General features: G+C 52.9%; 3 protein-coding genes across 10 annotated transcripts in view; 1 reads left to right on the top strand and 2 right to left on the bottom strand.

The window, feature by feature from the left end:
- The window catches only part of Tnpo2 (transportin 2), a 19,690-nt gene extending 17,181 nt beyond the window's left edge, over window positions 1–2,509 (bottom strand). Inside the window, exon 1 of one of the 7 annotated variants that reach the window (XM_048795557.1) lies at window positions 1,811–2,509. In XM_048795557.1, the coding sequence (XP_048651514.1) occupies window positions 1,811–1,892 (82 nt within the window). In that variant the 5' untranslated portion in view covers window positions 1,893–2,509. Of the gene's footprint in view, window positions 1–14; window positions 422–797; window positions 821–1,113; window positions 1,529–1,810 lie in introns of those variants that run through there. The other 6 variants (XM_015489094.2, XM_048795554.1, XM_048795559.1 and 3 more) reach the window with 6 other exon arrangements.
- A 3,385-nt stretch (window positions 2,510–5,894) lies between these two features.
- On the bottom strand, window positions 5,895–9,358 carry Trir (telomerase RNA component interacting RNase). Of its 2 annotated transcripts, XM_015489098.2 has the most exons (3): window positions 8,934–9,348; window positions 6,601–6,678; window positions 5,895–6,312 (listed from the first exon to the last, which is right to left on the bottom strand). In XM_015489098.2, exons 1-3 carry the CDS (start codon window positions 9,273–9,275, stop codon window positions 6,205–6,207), a joined length of 528 nt encoding a protein of 175 aa, XP_015344584.1. In that variant the 5' UTR covers window positions 9,276–9,348; the 3' UTR covers window positions 5,895–6,204. The 2 variants fall into 2 exon arrangements, with proteins under 2 accessions (XP_015344584.1, XP_048651520.1); XM_048795563.1 differs by lacking the exon at window positions 5,895–6,312 and having other exon boundaries at window positions 6,602–6,678; window positions 8,957–9,358.
- A 1,207-nt stretch (window positions 9,359–10,565) lies between these two features.
- Window positions 10,566–17,046, top strand: Get3 (guided entry of tail-anchored proteins factor 3, ATPase). Its single transcript, XM_015489097.2, has 7 exons — window positions 10,566–10,986; window positions 11,769–11,916; window positions 14,930–15,078; window positions 15,156–15,306; window positions 16,013–16,120; window positions 16,211–16,408; window positions 16,691–17,046. Exons 1-7 carry the CDS (start codon window positions 10,826–10,828, stop codon window positions 16,820–16,822), a joined length of 1,047 nt encoding a protein of 348 aa, XP_015344583.1. The 5' UTR covers window positions 10,566–10,825; the 3' UTR covers window positions 16,823–17,046.
- Window positions 17,047–17,590: the final 544 nt, after the last annotated feature.

Below are 17,590 nucleotides of genomic sequence, written 5' to 3' on the forward strand. Positions count from 1 at the left end.
CCTAAGGCTTCCGCCTCCCTCGCAGCCGCAGGGCGAGGACCCAGACGCTTCCACATCCAGGGGCCCCGCCCCAGACCGTGATAGTGCTCCGGCCCCCGTGGTGTCCCCGGTGCAAGCACAGTCCCTGAAGATTCTCCTCCCGAAACCAGGCCCGCAAGCTCGGCCAGATCCCGGCTGCCTCCTGCCCGGTCTGATCCCTGAGCTTCCCCAGGTGCACCGTCCAAAGTGCTCCGATCCTGCTGAAGATTCCTGCCGCCTCCTCTAATCCGGTACTTCAAGCTCAGCAAATGCCAGACGCCCCCTTTTCTGGACAAGCCAGACCCGTTCCAGTGGTTCCCCTTAATCAGGCCCGAAGCAATGCTGAGATAGGTCTCTGCTGCCTCCGAATGAGAGCCAGCCAAGCTCGCCCAACCCGCGACAGAAGCCCCCTGCACCCGTCCCCGTCGCCAGCCCCAATCAGGTCTGGCCAAGCTTCTCTCCCTCCCACCCTCTGCCCCAGTCAGCAGTAAGCCCTGCTGACGGATCTCTGCTGCCTCCCCCAATCAAGTTTCGCCAAGCCCCCCACCAGTTCAAGTCGGAAAACCCCTGCAGCTCCCCCCTATTAGGCCTGACCGAACTCCCCTCGGAGCATTCCCCTCAACGGATCCCGGTGACGCCTCTCAGTCACACCCAGCACAGCCCTCTAGGCCTAAGACTGACGGCTCTCCCTACCAAACTCAACAAGCCCCCCCAACTTTCAACACGGCCTCCCTCAATCAGACCCACCAAGCCCCGCCGAAACAGGCCCCCACACACACCCGATCCTCACGACGTCCCCCAATCAGGCCCTAAGCAGCCCCCAGACGCTTCCCCAATCAGATCCCCTCCAGCCCGACCCCAGCCGCCCCACTGGCCCGCTTTCTCGCGGAATCCCAACCTGGCCCGGCTCCGAGGCCCCACCCCCAAAGCTCAACTCGGTTTCCCCCTCCCCCGCCCGTTCTCCCTGCCCAGACGANCTTTCCCGGTCGGGCGCGGCCCCGACGCCCGGGCCACGCGCAGCGCAAGCCCAGAGCCCGGCGGGGGTGAACGCAAGCCAGAGCCAAGCGGGTCCAGCTTTGAGTGAGGCCCACTTACCGGGCCCTGAGCGGCAGCAGCGGCGCCTAGTGCTGCGGCTTCTCCTGAGACTCGCGCGGAAGGAGGGAGCCAAAGAGAAGGAATAAAAAAAACGCGGTCGTAGATGAACCGTTGCGGCTTCCGTACTCCGTTCAAACTGGTCCGGGCACACCAATCGGAATGCACAGCCACCACACGTGACCGAGCACTAGGGAGACCCTGGCCAGGCCAAGGCCAGGTCACGTGACGGAAGATTGCCGCCTCTAAGCCTCTCTGGCCAATTAGTCTTCCGAGCGTCTCGTTTTCTCAGCATCTCACACCCTTCTGCCTGCCGCCCTTTGCAGGAGCCAGGAATTGGTAGTGTATGTAGACTTTAGCATGATGAACCCGGAACCCTTCGGTCGGGAGTCAACTGCGCCCTTATCATCTCCCTAAAAACTTAATTGTTCCTCTTTCTCCGCCCCCCATCCAGAGGGAGTACCCTTCATGTGGAAAAAAAAAGGTGGGGACTGAGTCTGGAGTGAACTTTTTACTCCAGAGACAAAGAAAAAGAGCCTGACACGCGCCGAGTTCCTACAGAGGCCGCCGCCCCATTTTGCGCTATTTATTTTCAATACTGTGTGACAATTTTTACAAGGAGACAAAAAAAGATATAAATTTTTAAATAAAATAAAATTAGTAAAATAAGTACAACAGGAGGCCTAATTCTTTTCCCTACCTGAAGATGAAGGAGATGAAATCCCTTGCCCAAGAAATTTAGGCAAGAGCAGGGTCATGAAGAAGAAATCTTCGTGATCCATGCTCCATCTGAAGACGGCAGGGCACTGTTTTTCCTCCTGAGAGCAAAGCGTTGCAAAGAGCTGGAGACCCTGGAAGCTGTCAGGTTTCCTTCCCCTCCTGGCCCTGCGGATATCAAGATGGGCGACCTCCTGCCACTCGGGGCTTCAGTTTTCCCCATCCGTCAAATGTGTATAAGAATAGTTTGCTCCATTAGAGATAGTCCAAGTTAAGCATTACCTGGCAAGCCATAAACTGTTCTTTTAAAGCGTGTTTTTTTTACCCCGTGAGGCTCAAGGCCATTCTTTGGCTGTATGCTGTATTCGACCACTCCCTAAACCAATATTTACCGGATGAACCAAGGCTCTAATCCCAAAGGACTAGCCCTTCCCTGAGAGACTATCTGACTTTCAGGAGAGACACAGATCAATGTTTGCCCCAACCTGAAGCGACAGTAGTTAGCCTACTTCCCCTACTTCATCCCAGCTCTGTTCATTCATGAAAAGCAAGTATTATGGCCTTCCTGGCTAGGGGAGCGCCAGCTTACGCCTAATTTCGCTCCGAGAGCGAAGGAAAACTCCCTAAAGAGAAAGGAGAAGCAAGGATACACACCGTAGCCAGTTCAACTGGGAAGAAACAGGTCTGGAGATACGTGCGGAAGCCACCAACAACGCATGTGCAAAGTCCCAGTCTGCGAACCCTAGAACTACAAATCCCATGGTGCCAAGCGCCAGAGCAGCCTTTAATGCGCTAGGTAAGAATCAAAAGTCCGGCGGTAGGGGGCTTTTGGGAAGTCTGTAGGGCGGAGTCTGGAATCCCACTGAGATGGATGTTGAGAATGAAATTTGAGGCTGGGGATTGGTTGGGGTGATGCAACGAAGTGTGCGAATTATGGGAGCTTTCTGATCAAGGTAGGGCACTGTCCCAGATAAGAGTCAAATGGAGAGGAAGCTTGGGATGCAAGAGACAATTTGTTAATGTTCAACCCCTCCTTTTAATATGGCAAGTTTCCAGCAGTCCTGTGTAAATAAGGGAGTATGGGCAGAACAGAGTGGCCCTTGGTAAATAGGTCCACATGGTTGGCTCTCTGTGGTCCCCAGATTGAAAATTGGAAAGCTGAATCAGGACATATTTCCCCATTTTATGTTTTTATTATTATTTATTTACTTTTAATGGGAATTGAAGCCAAGGTCGCTTTTCCCACTGAGCTACAGACATTTTTTTTTTTTTTTTTTTTTTTTGAGACAGGGTCTAAGTTACTGAGAGCCACATTAATTTGCAGAGACTAGCCTGGTACTTGTGGACCCTCCTGCCCCCAGCCTCCAGAATGGCTGGAATTACAGGGGTGTACCACAGGCTGGCCCCACCTTCCATTTCCAGGGGTTTCACTATGTTGCCCAGGCTGGGTTCAAGGCAAGTGCCACCATGCCTGGCTCTTCCCCCTACTTCTTAAGCACCTACTACCTGTCAAGCATTTTGCAAATGTTTTCTCATGCAGTTCTCCCTGCAGCCCTATGAGTGGTAAACTTTTCAATTCAAATAGAAGCCCTCTGTATAAAAAGAAACTCGGGGTGTTGATTCCCAATCGTGAATCTGAGATGGGAGACAAACAGGAGCTCAGCTTACAACATCCTCTTTCCTGAGCATCTCATCAAACTTACTTCAAGTTAAAGGTTGGAGGGTTTTTGTTTGTTTTGTTTTTGTTTTACTGGGGATGAAACTCAGGAGTGTTCTGCCACTGAACTACAGTGGTACCAGTGATTAAACCCCAGGGGTGCTCACTGAGTCATATCCCCAGCCCTTTTTATATTTTATTTTGAGACAGGTCTAAGTTGCTTAAGGCCTCTCTAAGTTGCTGAGGCTGGCTTTGAATTTACCATCCACCTGCTTCAGCCTCTGAGCGTTTGAGAGGACAGGTGTGCACCATCCCCACCCCATAAAATTGCCCCAGCTGGCCTTGAACTTGTGATCCTTCTGCTCCAGCTTCCCAAGACCCTGGGATTACAGGCATGCACCACCACACCCAACAATGTCAGTTGTTGTTCATGGTATTGGGGATCAAACTCAGGGCCTCATACATGCTACACAAGCACTGTGCCACATCCCCAGCCCAAGGTCAGCATTTAAAAAAAAAAAACAAAAAAAAAAAAACCATTTCTCAAGATGTAGCTCAACACTAGCCTAGCATGCAGCAGGCTGTGGGTTTCATTCCTAGCACAAAACAAAAACAAAAACAAAACATAGCCCAGCTTCTTCATCAGAGAAGCAATAGCAGTTTCAAACAATGTCAGGGTTAGTTAACAATGTGAATGTGGTCCTGGAGATTGAACCCAGGGTATTGTGCATGCCAAGAAAGTTCTCAACTACTAAGCTACACCCTCAGCTCAGGTTCTTACTTTACTTTTAGAACTTGATTTTAGAGATGCTTCTATATTTTTACCCTTTTATGTATAAAAATAGATGATCTGAACCACAGAAAGGCTAAGTGATTTACCCAAAAGCACACAGCCAACAGGCACTAAAATAGATTGAAGGCAGAGCTGTGTGACTCACCAAAACCTGAACTTGATTCTCCTCCCCCTTCACTTTTCCCAGGTTGGGGATAGTGCTGTGCAGGGAGGTGCTTGGACTTTCAGATCCTCCTGTCTCTTGATGTTCCAGAATAGAGGCTGAGCTGCTGCAGGGGCGACCTACTTCTCCCGTTGTGTTTCTTTTTAAAGATCCAGTGGCTGCTGTTGGCTTCTGGGGAGGAGGTGGTAGGAAAGCCTCCATTAGCTTCCTGTATCTTCCCACCACCCCAGTGCCATCCCCCAGGCCAAAGTCACACCTGGGCCATCTCAGCTTCCCCAGAGGACCTTTGAGCCCTCATGGAAAATAAACCAGACAAGTACTGTGTTAGCAGGGAGAGGGGAAGGTGTCCTGCTCCAAAGCCTGTTTGTGGTGTCTTTGTCAAGCCAGGCAGTTTCAGCTAAGGGTCTTGGTACCTGCTGTTTCTTCTGCCTAGAATCTTCCAAGAACCATCCTGCCTGTCCTACATCCTTCAGGATTTAGAACAAAATGTCATCTCAGGAGGGTCATCCATAACTAACTCTTAAAATTCCCACTTCTTCCACTCTCCTTTGGGACCTTCCTGTGTAGAAGGTATAACCATTTTATGTGTTCTGTGTACTCATTTCTCGTGTGTTCCCTTCCGCAACTCAATGTCAGAGCCACAAGGACAAGGTATTTTATGTTTGGGTAGCTATATCTTCATGAAATCAAATGCTTGGATTTGTTACATGAGTGAACACTCTCTACCCCATAAACCACCAGGCAGAATCTGAGCAGTCAGATGGGGCATCACTTCCATGCTTTCCCAGCACCTCAGCTGCTGCCAGTCTTTCCTCAGGTCCCCAATTCAGGGTCAGCCATTCTCAGATCTGTCTTTATGCTAATTGATCCGGTTACCTGGGACACCCTTCCTCATCTCCCTCAGGATTCTGATCAAATGTCAGTAAAAACAGACATCTCCCCCAAACCTCTACTCTATCCTTGTTTGCAGTCACCACCCAAAGGGCTTCCCCTTTTTGTTCTTTTTTCTATCTACAAGTGCAAAGAGAAGTGGCCTGCTGCTCATTGCTGTGGTCCTGGGTACCTGCAACTGCCCTGGATTAGAATAGGTACTCAGGAATTATCTGCTGAATGCACAACGTAACTTCGGCCCAGTCAAAATGGGCGATTTATATGTGTATGTGTGCGCTGCCAGGGCCTTTGCATGTGATAGACACTCACTCTACCCCTTAACTACACCCATTGTCACAGTCAAAATAGGACTATAAAGAGGCTGGACCTAAGGTCAGAGGGGAGGACCGATGGGTCTTGAGGTGTGTCTAAGCCAAGAGGAGGGGATGTGCCCCTGTCTCCAAACCTCCCCACAGCCCTCCTTCATTGAGCTTTAGCAGGTGTGCTGCTTCTTGATGGGGAGGGGGGGCGCCCCGCTGGCGTTTAGTTTCACGAGCGCAAAGAAGACAGACCAAGCACAGGGCTCCGGCACTAAGTCAAGTTCTTTACTTCCCAGAAGTGATGGCTAAGGGGAGGGAGAAGGAGGCTAAAAGAGGGAGAGAGCCAGAGAGAGCAAGGAGCAGGAAGAAAGGGGACAGTAAACCACTGTTCTATTAAGTCTCAGGAGGCAAGTGCTCAAGGTAAAAAAGAGTCCTGGAGAATCCTCCGCGGCTGCGGGAGCACCTCGATTTCCTTCTGTGTACCAGTCCTCGGGGAAGGCTGCCGCCGCTGCCGCTGCATTAAATAGTTATGTACATCGCAGAGAGTCCCAGGCCGTGGGCACGCGGGGAAGGGTCATTTCACCAGGGGCCGAGTCTTATCATCGTCACCGCACTGGTGGGCTTTGTACTTTTTCACTTCTGCCATGTACTTGGCCCATGCATCACCTTTACTTGTTAATACCTGTGGGGGCGGAGGTGGAAGACAAGAGGGGGTTGGCAGGGGCAGACCCGCAAGCCAGGAAACAGGGTCAGGACTGTCCTGAGACGGTGACCCCCCAGCCCCTATCACCCAGAAGGCATTCCCTGGCTTTGAGGCAAAGATATGTGAAGTCAAGTTATCAGGGGCCTTTGTTAAAAGCCCTCCTACTCCACCAGGCATACCCATCCAAGGCAGGATGTGGGACAGGGTTTGACCAGCACACAGGCTGGAAGGCAAAGGCAAGGAGGGAAGCCCCCGCAGCCTGCTCACCTCATCCTCCGTCTTCTGCTTCTTGGCTACTATTCCCGTCTTGAGGGCTAGTTTGTTCCCGCCTCTGCGTTTGCCCACCTGGGTGAAGGGACAGAAGACTGCAAGGGTTACAGGAGCCGGGCCCGCCTTTGGCGGTGCTGAGGCCCACTACACCTTCCTAGCCCGGCCAGGTGGCCTGTCCCGACGCCGCGCCTAGCTCCACCAGCCAGCCGACCTGCGCAGCAATCAGAGAGGAGCACACGCGACTCAGCGCCTGCCCTGGGCCCACGATGCCCAGGCAGTCCTGGGCCCCGGGCTGCCCTCCCAGGGAGCCCAAGGAGTGCCCACCTCGGTGGGAACCAACTCTGTCCTTACTCTCTATGGGAGAGGCCTCATCCTCCTGTGGCAGGGACCACATAGGCAGCAACAGCTCCCTTTATTGAGCACTTACTGTATGCCAAGCCCTGTGCAGAGTGCTATGAATGTTTTATCTCCTTCCATATTCACAATTACCCTAAGATGAATGACGGTTACATCTTTCCCCATTTCACAGATGAGGAAACAGTCCTTGAGGAAAGCTTGTGCTGGTGACAAACTGTGGAAGTGGATTCAGGTTCAGGTGCATCTAAGCCACTGGGAGAAGAGCATTCTTAACCACCAAGCAACACTGACTCCCCTGCACCTAGTCTTTGAGGGTGTGGCTATGATGGCCTTCAAGAAATGAATGTCAAAGGCAGTGACAACCATTGCTGCTCCCATTCATGGAGGGGTACTCAGCCTCCACAGTTGTCACAACAATCCAGGGCCTGACACCTTCCCCTTTCTCAAAGACAAGTCTCACTATGGACTCACACCTTAGTGTCCTGCCTTCTCCCCTTGCCTAGAGCCTTTCAGAGCTCCAGGGTCTGCAACAGGTTTCAGCAACCTTATCCAGTCCCACCAACCCTCAACCAGGCATTAGGTGCTACTAGGACTATTCTCAAGTCCCTTTTTCTCTCCCACCTCCTTTTAGTGCTGGGGATTAAACCCAGGACCTCCTACGTGCTGGGTAAGTGCTTTACCACCAGGCTACATCCCCAGCCATCTCATTTTTTTTTTTTTTTTTTGGACCAGGAATTGAGCCCAGGTACTGGGATGCTTAACCATTGCAACACATTCCCAGCCCTTTTCATATTTTATTTTGAGACAGGGTCTAAGTTACTTAGATCTTGCTAAATTGCTGAGGGTAGCTTTGAATTCATCCTCCTGAATCACTGGGATTACAGGCATGTACCACCACGCCCAGCCCTTACACCCATTTTTAATAGAAGAAGAAACTGAGGTTTGGACAGATTAGATAATGTACTAAAACCACACAGGTGGATCCAAGACCTGACCCCATCCTCCTAATCTCAAATCAATAATTTTTCCTTCACACTACAGGCTTTGATCTCAACACCACAAGCAAAGCAAACTCAGAGTTGACGATCAATATATGTTCCATTTACTTACCACATAGTTTCTCAACTTGTCACTATGACATTTTGAGCTGGATCATTCTTTATTGGCGGTGAGGGGGACTGTTCTATGCATTGTAGGATGTCAAGCAGCATCCTTGGCCTCTACCCATAGATGTCACTAGCACCTCCTCCCCAGTTTTAACAACCAAATATGTCTCCAGACTTTGTCAAATGTGGGGGTGAGAGAAATCATCCTCAACTGAGAACCACTGGGTTAGTCCTTCCTATAAGACAACCTGTGATAACCACTTTTCCAGGATCACCTCATGGAACCCTCACCACATGGAACCCTCACCACATCAGAAGATGTGATAATGTCCATTTTCGCACTAGACAAAGAGGGCAGGCCAGCCCAGCAGCTCTCCACTGCATCCCCAGCACGTAGCACAATGCCCAACATAAGGTAAGATGCTCAATAAATGGACACTGGTTGAATGAGATCCAGAAAAGTCAAGCAATCTAAGAACGCGGTCAGCAGTCTGAGTCTAAGGCACCCAGCTCAGAAGCGGGACTTGAATTTTCCCCCCTTCCCCACAGCTGGGAGTGGTTCCAGTATCCAAAGTCCCGGTACCACTCCAACGGAAATCCTGGCATCCAGATTTCCCTAACCCCAGTGTGCGGCTTCCAATTGAATTCGCGGTTCCTGGTTTCCGCGGAATAGGATCTGGGGGTCCCCAAGCCCGCCCCCAGCCCCCTCTCATCGGGAAGCCAGGCCCCACGTCCTCGGCGGGTGACCCGGATGGCCCCCTCCTCGGGGCGCAGGGTGGATCTGGATACTGGTTCCCATCCTCGGGCCCCCGTTTCCCCGGCCAAGGCAGGCCCTGGCGCCCGCCCCCAGCCCCCGCGGCTCCTTACGAAGCTGAGTGTGGGGCCCGGGCCGCCCTTCCTCTTCGGATCCCCAGGGCCCGCAGCTGCGGTAGCCGGCTGGTCGGGTCGCGGCGGGCCCGGGGGCGGCTCCTCCTGCCGCTGCCGCTGCTCCTCCTCCATCTTCCGCTTGAACAGCTCCAGGAAGCTGCCGTCGTTGGCGAACAAGTTCACGCCGCCCGACACCGGGCTCGAACCGGCGCCCGACACCTCATCGTCCCCGCTCTCGGGTGACGTCCCTGGCCCCGACTCAGCCCATCGGCTCCCGCCGCCGCCCGCGGGGCCTGGCGCCTCCCGGCCCGGAGGCTCCGCCCGTCTCCCTCGGGCAGCCATTTTGTCGCCAGGTGCCGCGCAAAGGACTCCGGGAAGGCCGCTTCGGCCCCGCGCTTGGCGCCCGACTTGCTTCGTCCGGAACAATGCATGCCGGGACGAGCGGTCCGGGTCCTCAGGCGTCCGCAGAGGGGGCGGGTTCTGGGGCGGGGCCTGGGGCGGAGCGAAAGAGGGTATGACCTGACCCCGTAGGCAACCTGGAGGCGCCGGCCCAGGGTGTCTTTATAAAATAGCGGTACTTGGTTGGCGTTCTGCACACAGAGGCTTCTGGGGAATGGGACCATCGTCTGACACTGGGGCTGTGACTGTTTTCCGAAGTGGGGTTCCCGCTAGGGATTGGGGGGGAACGCATTAGCTTTTCATGGCTAGAATTCTCTTCTGCTACCACGGATAGTCTTTGTGAGTAAAAGGACCCTGTTTGGAGGTCCCATTTGAGCACATGCTCAGCTGTCACATAGGAACTTGGTTTCATACCGAGATCTAAGTATCTAACCTAGGACCCTGAACTAGAAGTAGGGGTGTCTCTGAGTTGGACACTTGCCTCTGGAATGACTCTCATTATCTGGGAATAGAATACAGTTGGCATGGAGTTGGGGTCCTTATGTAAGAATAAGGTTATTATTTTTTTTTATGGGCAGGAGTAATCAAATGAAAGGAGGATGTTTCTAGATTGGAGTACCCTTCTAAGGGTAAAAGTGTTCTGGACTGGGGTCGCCGCCAAGGGCCTGAAGCCCTGCTTGTATTCCTGCCCCAGGGCAGGGGTTCAAAGAGGGAATTTGCTGAATTTGGAGTCTCCCCTCAAACAGAGAGCCAAGTGCGGGAAGATTTTCCGGAGTCAAAATCCCTTCTACAACAAGGAGCGCGGTTGCAGATATGGTTCTTGCCCAGCACGAGGATTCAGGGCGTATTAGACACGGATCTGAAGAAACAACTGGAGTTGTTTTCCAGCTAACCCATTCGGCTCAGGGACCTGTCGTGTCCATCCACCTATATTTGTCCATGACCGGTCTAAGCCAGGTAGTTCACAGCCAATTGAATAACAGACACACCAGAGGGCGGACCTGAGGGGATGTTGGAGCCCAACTTGGAGAATAGGGGGAAAATGATCGACACGAAATTGAGCCTATAGAATGGAGCTAGGACGGACCTCAGGTCTAACTTCACTGAAAACGCTTGGACAGGGTGTTTGGCTGGTTGCTAAGGAGAGGTTGGCGGCTACCACGTCGTGAGTGTGACTGGTGGAAGTAAGAAAATATGTAACCAATGAAAGGAGGCTGAAAGACTTAGGGTCCAATCAGTGAAGGGGAGTAGACTGGACCGTACCAATGTGTTCATTGGGCAGGAGGAGACCTTGGAAAAATATAGACAAGAGGCCGACAAGGTGAGCTCTAAAAGCGTAAAACAATAAAAAAATAGCTTCTATTATCACACAAAAGTCATCCCATGAGGAAGTTAATTCAGACTCCTGCCCGCGACAGGAATGCGGTACACAATTTTTCCCTGTAGTCGCTTTGCATGGTGCGCCCCGATTGATCACGTGAGCCGGTTCCAAGATGGCGGCGGGGGTGGCCGGGTGGGGGGTTGAAGCAGAGGAGTTCGAGGATGCACCTGATGTGGAGCCGCTGGAGCCCACGCTTAGCAACATCATCGAGCAGCGCAGCCTTAAGTGGATCTTCGTCGGGGGCAAGGGTGGCGTAGGCAAGACCACCTGCAGGTAAGGAGGCTACGGTGGGGGCTCGGGAAGGCGGGTGGGATGTACCACTGACCGAAGGGGAGGCCCGGAACCGGCTTTTCCACCCGAGCCGGCGTAGGAGGCTGGGTCGGGGTCTTCTGGGTTGTACTCACTTGCAGTGAATGAAAGGTTCCACCTGAATGGTGGTCTGGCACTTTGTAAGTTACGCTATCCCTGTTGGGGCTCAAGTGCCGAACTTCAGTGTATCCAGCGCATGGCGAGGCGGAGGGGCACTTAGATATCCCAGTCAGCTGTACCGTACCTAAGTGAGCTCAGTGTAGAGGGAAGGGCACCAGGGCAAGCTATCCTGGTCTGCTGAAGAGTGAGGAAAGGGTACAAGATCAGATTGTATCAATCAGCTGTGAAAGGGTGATGGGTCCTTGGGGCACATTATCCTGGACAAGTGGACTGAACCATCCATCCTTACCGGGGAGTGCAATGGATCTCTCACCTTAGAGTTTAGGGAGGAGGCACAGAAGCAAACTATGCCGACTGGACAGCTGGATCATGCCACTCTGTGCCCAGCAAAGGAACAGGTACCAAACCAGACTCAGTCAGCTGAAACTTACCACTCTAGTTCAGCTGGCGTAGTCAGTAGGTGAGGTCAGAGAGAGCACTTCTGCAGGCATTAAGATTTGATCCCGCAGTGATCAATAATCTCTCAAGACCCTTCTGATCTAGGTCTTTGTATCTCAGACCCTTGCAGGCACAGGGAGCAGGGCCCCATGCCTCCCTCCCCACTTTTTGACTTTTCCTTTGTGCAGCTGCAGCCTAGCGGTCCAGCTATCCAAGGGGCGTGAGAGTGTTCTGATCATCTCCACAGACCCAGCCCACAACATCTCAGATGCTTTTGACCAGAAGTTTTCCAAGGTGCCTACCAAGGTCAAAGGCTATGACAACCTCTTTGCTATGGTAAGTGAAGCAGGGCTCAGCTCCTAACCTATGGAAGAGACCTTTCAGTCCTTTCCTTTCTTAGATGCACCCACTAGCAGACTCCATGTTCTGCTCATTCTGTATTTTATCTCTCCAGTTTTACCCCTTCCTCAACATACCTACAGAGGAAGAGGAAGACATGTTTGAGGAGCAGGAAAAAGGCAAGAGTGATTGGAGCTAAGTAAGCACAAGCAAGGGAAAGAGGAGTCGGAAGTTGGCATAGGACTCTGCAGCCACTATGAGCAGTTTGACTTTGATTCTAAATTTCTTAGGAAGCTGTTTGTTTCATTTAACTCATTTATTGGTACTGGTGATTGAACCCTGGGGCACTTTGCCCCTGAACTGCATCTGTAGTCCATTTTATTTATTTTGAAACTGGGTCTTGCTGATTTGCTGAGATGACCACAAACTTGGTTTCTCCTGCCTTAGCCTTCCAAGTTACTAGGATTATAGGCATGTGAAGGAGGCATGCACTGCAGCACTCTGCAGGAAGCTGTTCATTTTAAGCAGAGCACTGTCATAGGCAAATTTATGTTTTGAAAAGTTCTCTGAGGCTGTCCTATGGAAATTGGATCATAAGTCAAAGGTGGAAGCAGGTAAACTAACAAGGAGACTGGGGATATAAGCAGGTAAGTGCCGAGATAGTGGCCAGGTCTCACATGGGGACAGGATGTTGGGGGATGAGTGTTAGATTTTGGATACATTTTGGAAATAAAGCAGAGAGATTGCTTGGTTTTAACTGGAGAGGAGAAAAATTGAATCCAGTATATCATTTATTTTTTCTTCCTGAGTAGCTGAGATAGGAAAAACTTGGAGAAGAGCAGATTTAGGAGGGACCCTGGGATCTAATTGTTTTGATTTTTTGGTGGAAGTGTTGGCACATGCCTGTAATCCTAGTAACTGAGAGACTGAGGCAGGAGGATCGCAAGTTCAAGGCCAACCTGGGCAATTTAGCAAGACCCAATCTCAAAATACAAAAATAAAGGGCTAGGATGTAGCTCAGTGATAGAGTGCCCCTGGGTTCAATTCCCAGTACAGGGAGAGTGGGGGAGAATTTTGATTTGTCCACAGTGAATCTGAGGTGCCTACTTACGTGGGGATACCATAACAGTAGTTTAAATGTATGAACCTGAAGCTTGAGGAGGGTTAGCATTGATTTAAAAGTTGTTGTCCCAGGGTAGTTTTTTTTGTTGTTGTTGTTTTGGAGATAGGATCTTGGTGGTGGTGGGGTGCTGGGGAGAGGTTACTACATTTGACCACTGAGCCACATCCCCAGCCCTATTTTGTATTTTATTGAGAGAGAGTCTCACTGAGTTGCTAAGCGCCTCACCTTTGCTGAGGCTGGCTTTGAACTCTCTGTCCTTCCTGCTTCAGCCTCCCAAGCCACTGGGATCACAGGCATGTGATCACCATGGGCGCCTTCCCAGGTATCCATGAGGCTGTGAGCTACGCTGAGGTCATGAGGTCAGGTCCAGCTGGCTGGGGTGGGGGCTGCCCCTGGAAGAGAGGCCACAGCAGGCTTGAGATAAGATCTTGCTATTTTACTTAAGCTGGCCTTGAAGTCTTGGATTCAAGCAGTCCTTCTGCCTAAGCGTCCTCAGTAGCAGGGACTACAAATCCCAGAAGTAGTGCTACCCCTCCTGTTAACAAGGGCTGTTTTGAGAAAAGCAGTTGTAGAACATGTTTGTTTGCTGCTGGGAATGTGCCCACAGGGAGGAACAAGTGATTCTGGAAGACAGTGATCCTCAGGCAGGATGAGTCTCATCTTGCACACCACCCAGAACTTAGGCTCTGCCAGAGTCAGGGACGCAGCAGGGAACAGAAGAAACCGATGGTGCTGGCAGCCAGTAACTTCTCTTTCACGCCTCTGAGATGAGGGCCTCAGCAGTGAGTAGGACAGAGCAGTTTGAGGAGGGACAAGACGCCACATATACACTTGTGAGAGCAGGAAGAGGGCCCATTGGAATTCTGCGATCAGGAATTACTGGTCAGGTGTGCTCAGGCCCTCAGGTGCACAACACAGATAGCTAAGAAGAAGCAGAGCAGGGGTTTCGTCAGCCACAGAGGGAAGAGGGAAGCAACCTCTGGAGCCTGGGCTGGGTAAGAGTGCTGACCAAGAGGGACACTGACAGTGTACAGGGGACAGGGACACAGTGACTCTTAGAGTATCTGAGGCTGAAGTAAAGGATGTTCAAGTCCAACAATGGAATGTGGAAGTCAGAGGTAACCCTCTCACTAGAAATAACGCATCAAGAGTTTGACTTGGCAAGTGTACTGGGAGAGTACAAGCTCCCCACAGAGAGATAACCCTGAGGGCAACTTGGGGGCTTCACGATGAAGCCACCAAGAAGAGGTGACCCAGGAGGAAGCTAGGGAGGCATGGAACCCAGGCTGCCAGGAACCCCCGGCCTAGTCATCCTTTCAAGGATTCCACATACATGTTGAGGACCTTTTTGTGCCTAGAACTGTTCTTATTGCTGGGGACACAGCAAGTGAGCAAGACAGGAACCCCCAGCCCCTCATGGGGCTGGGGGTTCTGGTTGAGGAGACAGCAGGCAAACATGACTAAAGCCTTGTGGGGTGTGAGAAGGGGCTGGTGTTAGGGAGAGAGGAAAGCAGGGCAGAGAGGGTGCTAGGCCTCCCTGCTAAATAGGGTGTTCAAGAAACACTTGCAGCAGAGGAAAGATCTGGAAGAGGTCAGGGCCTGTCATGGGAGAATCATGGGGAGCCAAGTTCCAGGTGGGAAACAGCCATGTCAATGCCCCGTGGTGGGTTTCAGCGTCCTTTTACAGGCCTGGTCCCAGTTTGCAGTTCTCCACTGGTTTATGAAGGTTTGACTGCAACAGTGCCAGACCATAAGTCCCCAAGGGAAGTCTGTGACCTAAGGAAGGGCTTGTGGTCAGAGCCCTGCACTGGCTCCCTCTGGCCTGTGCCCAGGTGGGAAGGCTCCCAGAAGTCACAGCAGCCTGAGTCTCGTCCCCTCCGCCCCCAGGAGATCGACCCCAGCTTGGGCGTGGCGGAGCTGCCCGATGAGTTCTTTGAGGAGGACAACATGCTGAGCATGGGCAAGAAGATGATGCAGGAGGCCATGAGCGCCTTCCCAGGCATCGATGAGGCCATGAGCTACGCTGAGGTCATGAGGTCAGGTCCAGCTGGCTGGGGTGGGGGCTGCCCCTGGAAGAGAGGCCGCAGCAGGCTTGACCCCTGTCTCCCCTCAGGCTGGTGAAGGGCATGAACTTCTCGGTGGTGGTGTTTGACACGGCACCCACGGGCCACACACTCAGGCTACTCAACTTCCCCACCATCGTTGAGCGGGGCCTGGGCCGCCTCATGCAGATCAAGAACCAGATCAGCCCCTTCATCTCACAGGCAGGCGGGGCCCCGGGTATCCAGGCACCCGAGTGGGAGTGGGCCCCCAGTTCCCCAGATGTGCCCCCACAAACACCCTTTCTCCCCCTCTCTGTTCATACTTCTCACTGGGTGAAACTGTCTTCACTGTGGGGGAGGAGGGATCGTCTCCCCCATCCTGCAGGCAGGAATCTCTCCCTGGCTCCATCCACCAAGTGGTGACAGAGCCTGGAAGTCCGACCAGAGCCAGATGGCCCACCCCCACCCCCTCTGCACTCCCTGTGCAGCCCGCCTCCACTCAAGCATGGCGGCTCACCTGTCTGGGCACCACCTTCCTTGTCTGTCAAGTGGAGGTTCTGAGAGTGGCCCCGTGGTTATTACCAGGACCTCTCTGAACACCTCCAGCTCTACCTCCGTGGTGCGCACATGATCCCCTAGCCTCAGATAGTAACAGTTACTGCGCACCTACTATGTGCCCAGCACTGTTCTGAGAAAATTACACGTCCCAGCTCACCTCACAAGGGCTCTCAGAGGCTTACAGATGGGGAAACTGAGGCCCCAGGAGGTCCAGGCCTTTGACCATGATTCCCACCAAAATGGCAGAGCTGAGATTTGACTAACCCCTGGAGTCTGCTCCAGGGCTCATACCTCATACCACCAGGGGTTACCAGGAATCTAGAGAGTTCCCGACCCCGGCAGGCAGTGAGCCTGTCCCTCCTCCCCACAGATGTGCAACATGCTAGGCCTGGGCGACATGAACGCAGACCAGCTGGCCTCCAAGCTGGAGGAGACCCTGCCCGTCATTCGCTCCGTCAGTGAACAGTTCAAGGACCCTGTGAGTCCTGGTCCAGCAGGTGGCAAGAGGCTCCGTGGGGGTGGGGACAGGACTGGAACCCACCCTTCACTGTCTTCTCTTGCCCCACAGGAACAGACGACCTTCATCTGCGTGTGCATTGCTGAGTTCCTGTCCCTATACGAGACAGAGCGACTTATCCAGGAGTTAGCCAAGTGCAAGATTGACACCCACAATATCATCGTCAACCAGCTTGTCTTCCCGGACCCCGAGAAGCCCTGCAAGATGTGTGAGGCCCGCCACAAGATCCAGGCCAAGTACCTGGACCAGGTGTGCCTGCCCACCCAGCCCTGGGCCAGCAGAGACACCTCTGCCCTTCCTCCTCCCCTCCATCCCCCCCTCCGTCCCCACTGCAGATCATACTGTCCCTGAAGGACTGTGGCTGACCTGACCTGGGTAGCGGTGACCCTGGGAGCAGGAAGTCTAGTCCAGTGGCCTCACTGGCACCACTCCCACTTACGACACCGTGAAGCCTCTGCCCACCAGACCCACTCTCTGTCCTTGTCCTCCTGTCCCCTGATCTCTGCTTTCTGCCCTCTGCCCTGGCTGCAGATGGAGGACCTGTATGAAGACTTCCACATCGTGAAGCTGCCGCTGTTACCGCATGAGGTGCGGGGAGCAGACAAGGTCAACACCTTTTCTGCCCTCCTTCTGGAGCCCTACAAGCCCCCCAGTGCCCAGTAGCACCACCACCATCCCCAGCTGCTGCCATTTCATACCCACCCTTCACCCTACCTACTCCCCCCCTGGGGCAGAGTTTGCACAAAGTCCCCCAGAGTACAGGGGGAGCCACTTGGGGGGTGGGAGACAGAGAGAGGGTCTGTTCCCCCTGGTGGGGCTCGGGGGAGCTGTAGTTGCCCCCCACCTCTCCCTGCCTCTCGCTCCTCAATAAAATAATCTTAAACCACTGCGTTTGTTGGTATCGGGAGGTGTGGCTGAGGGTGAGCACCTCCATGGACATTTGCACAGTTTGTGCACTGTGCAAAGTGGCACATGTAGAGGGCAAGTTCACAACAGAGACTTAATAGAGATGCACGTTCATCATGGCAATTTTGGAAAAAGGGTGTCTTGGATAAGGGATGCCTTGTTCTGGTTCTGCATAGCTTAGGAGACTGATGCCTGGAATGGAAGAGACAGATGGGCCTTTGCCCACTTCCTTGGAAGCTCAAGAAGGTGGGGTCTAGCTGGGAGGGGTGGTGCATGACTGTAGTCCTGGTGACGTGAGAGGGTGAGGCAGGACAATCCCTGGTTGGAGGCCAGCCTCAGCAATTTAGCAAGCCCCTAAGCAAGGTAAGGAGGCCCTGTCTTAAAAAATAAAAAGGGCTGGGGATTTAGCTCAGTGGCAGGGTGCCCTGGGTTCAATCCCTGGTACCAAAGGGGTAAAAAAAGTGTGGGAACCCAGAAGTCCTTTGGGCAGCCACAGGCTGGTGGGAGCAGATTAAGCAGGCAGCG

Source organism: Marmota marmota, unplaced genomic scaffold, assembly GCF_001458135.2.
Source record: "Marmota marmota marmota unplaced genomic scaffold, marMar, whole genome shotgun sequence".
NCBI lineage: Eukaryota > Metazoa > Chordata > Mammalia > Rodentia > Sciuridae > Marmota > Marmota marmota.

Excerpts from the sequence above, each read along its gene's own strand:
- Trir (XM_015489098.2), bottom strand. The coding sequence starts at position 9,275 with ATGGCTGCCCGAGGGAGACGGGCGGAGCCTCCGGGCCGGGAGGCGCCA. Across the intron at positions 6,679-8,933 it reads CGGGCCCCACACTCAGCTTC|GTGGGCAAACGCAGAGGCGG; the intron begins GTAAGGAGCCGC and ends CCCTTCACCCAG. Across the intron at positions 6,313-6,600 it reads AGCAGAAGACGGAGGATGAG|GTATTAACAAGTAAAGGTGA; the intron begins GTGAGCAGGCTG and ends CCGCCCCCACAG.
- Get3 (XM_015489097.2), top strand. The coding sequence starts at position 10,826 with ATGGCGGCGGGGGTGGCCGGGTGGGGGGTTGAAGCAGAGGAGTTCGAG. Across the intron at positions 16,121-16,210 it reads GTGAACAGTTCAAGGACCCT|GAACAGACGACCTTCATCTG; the intron begins GTGAGTCCTGGT and ends CTTGCCCCACAG. Across the intron at positions 16,409-16,690 it reads AGGCCAAGTACCTGGACCAG|ATGGAGGACCTGTATGAAGA; the intron begins GTGTGCCTGCCC and ends CCCTGGCTGCAG.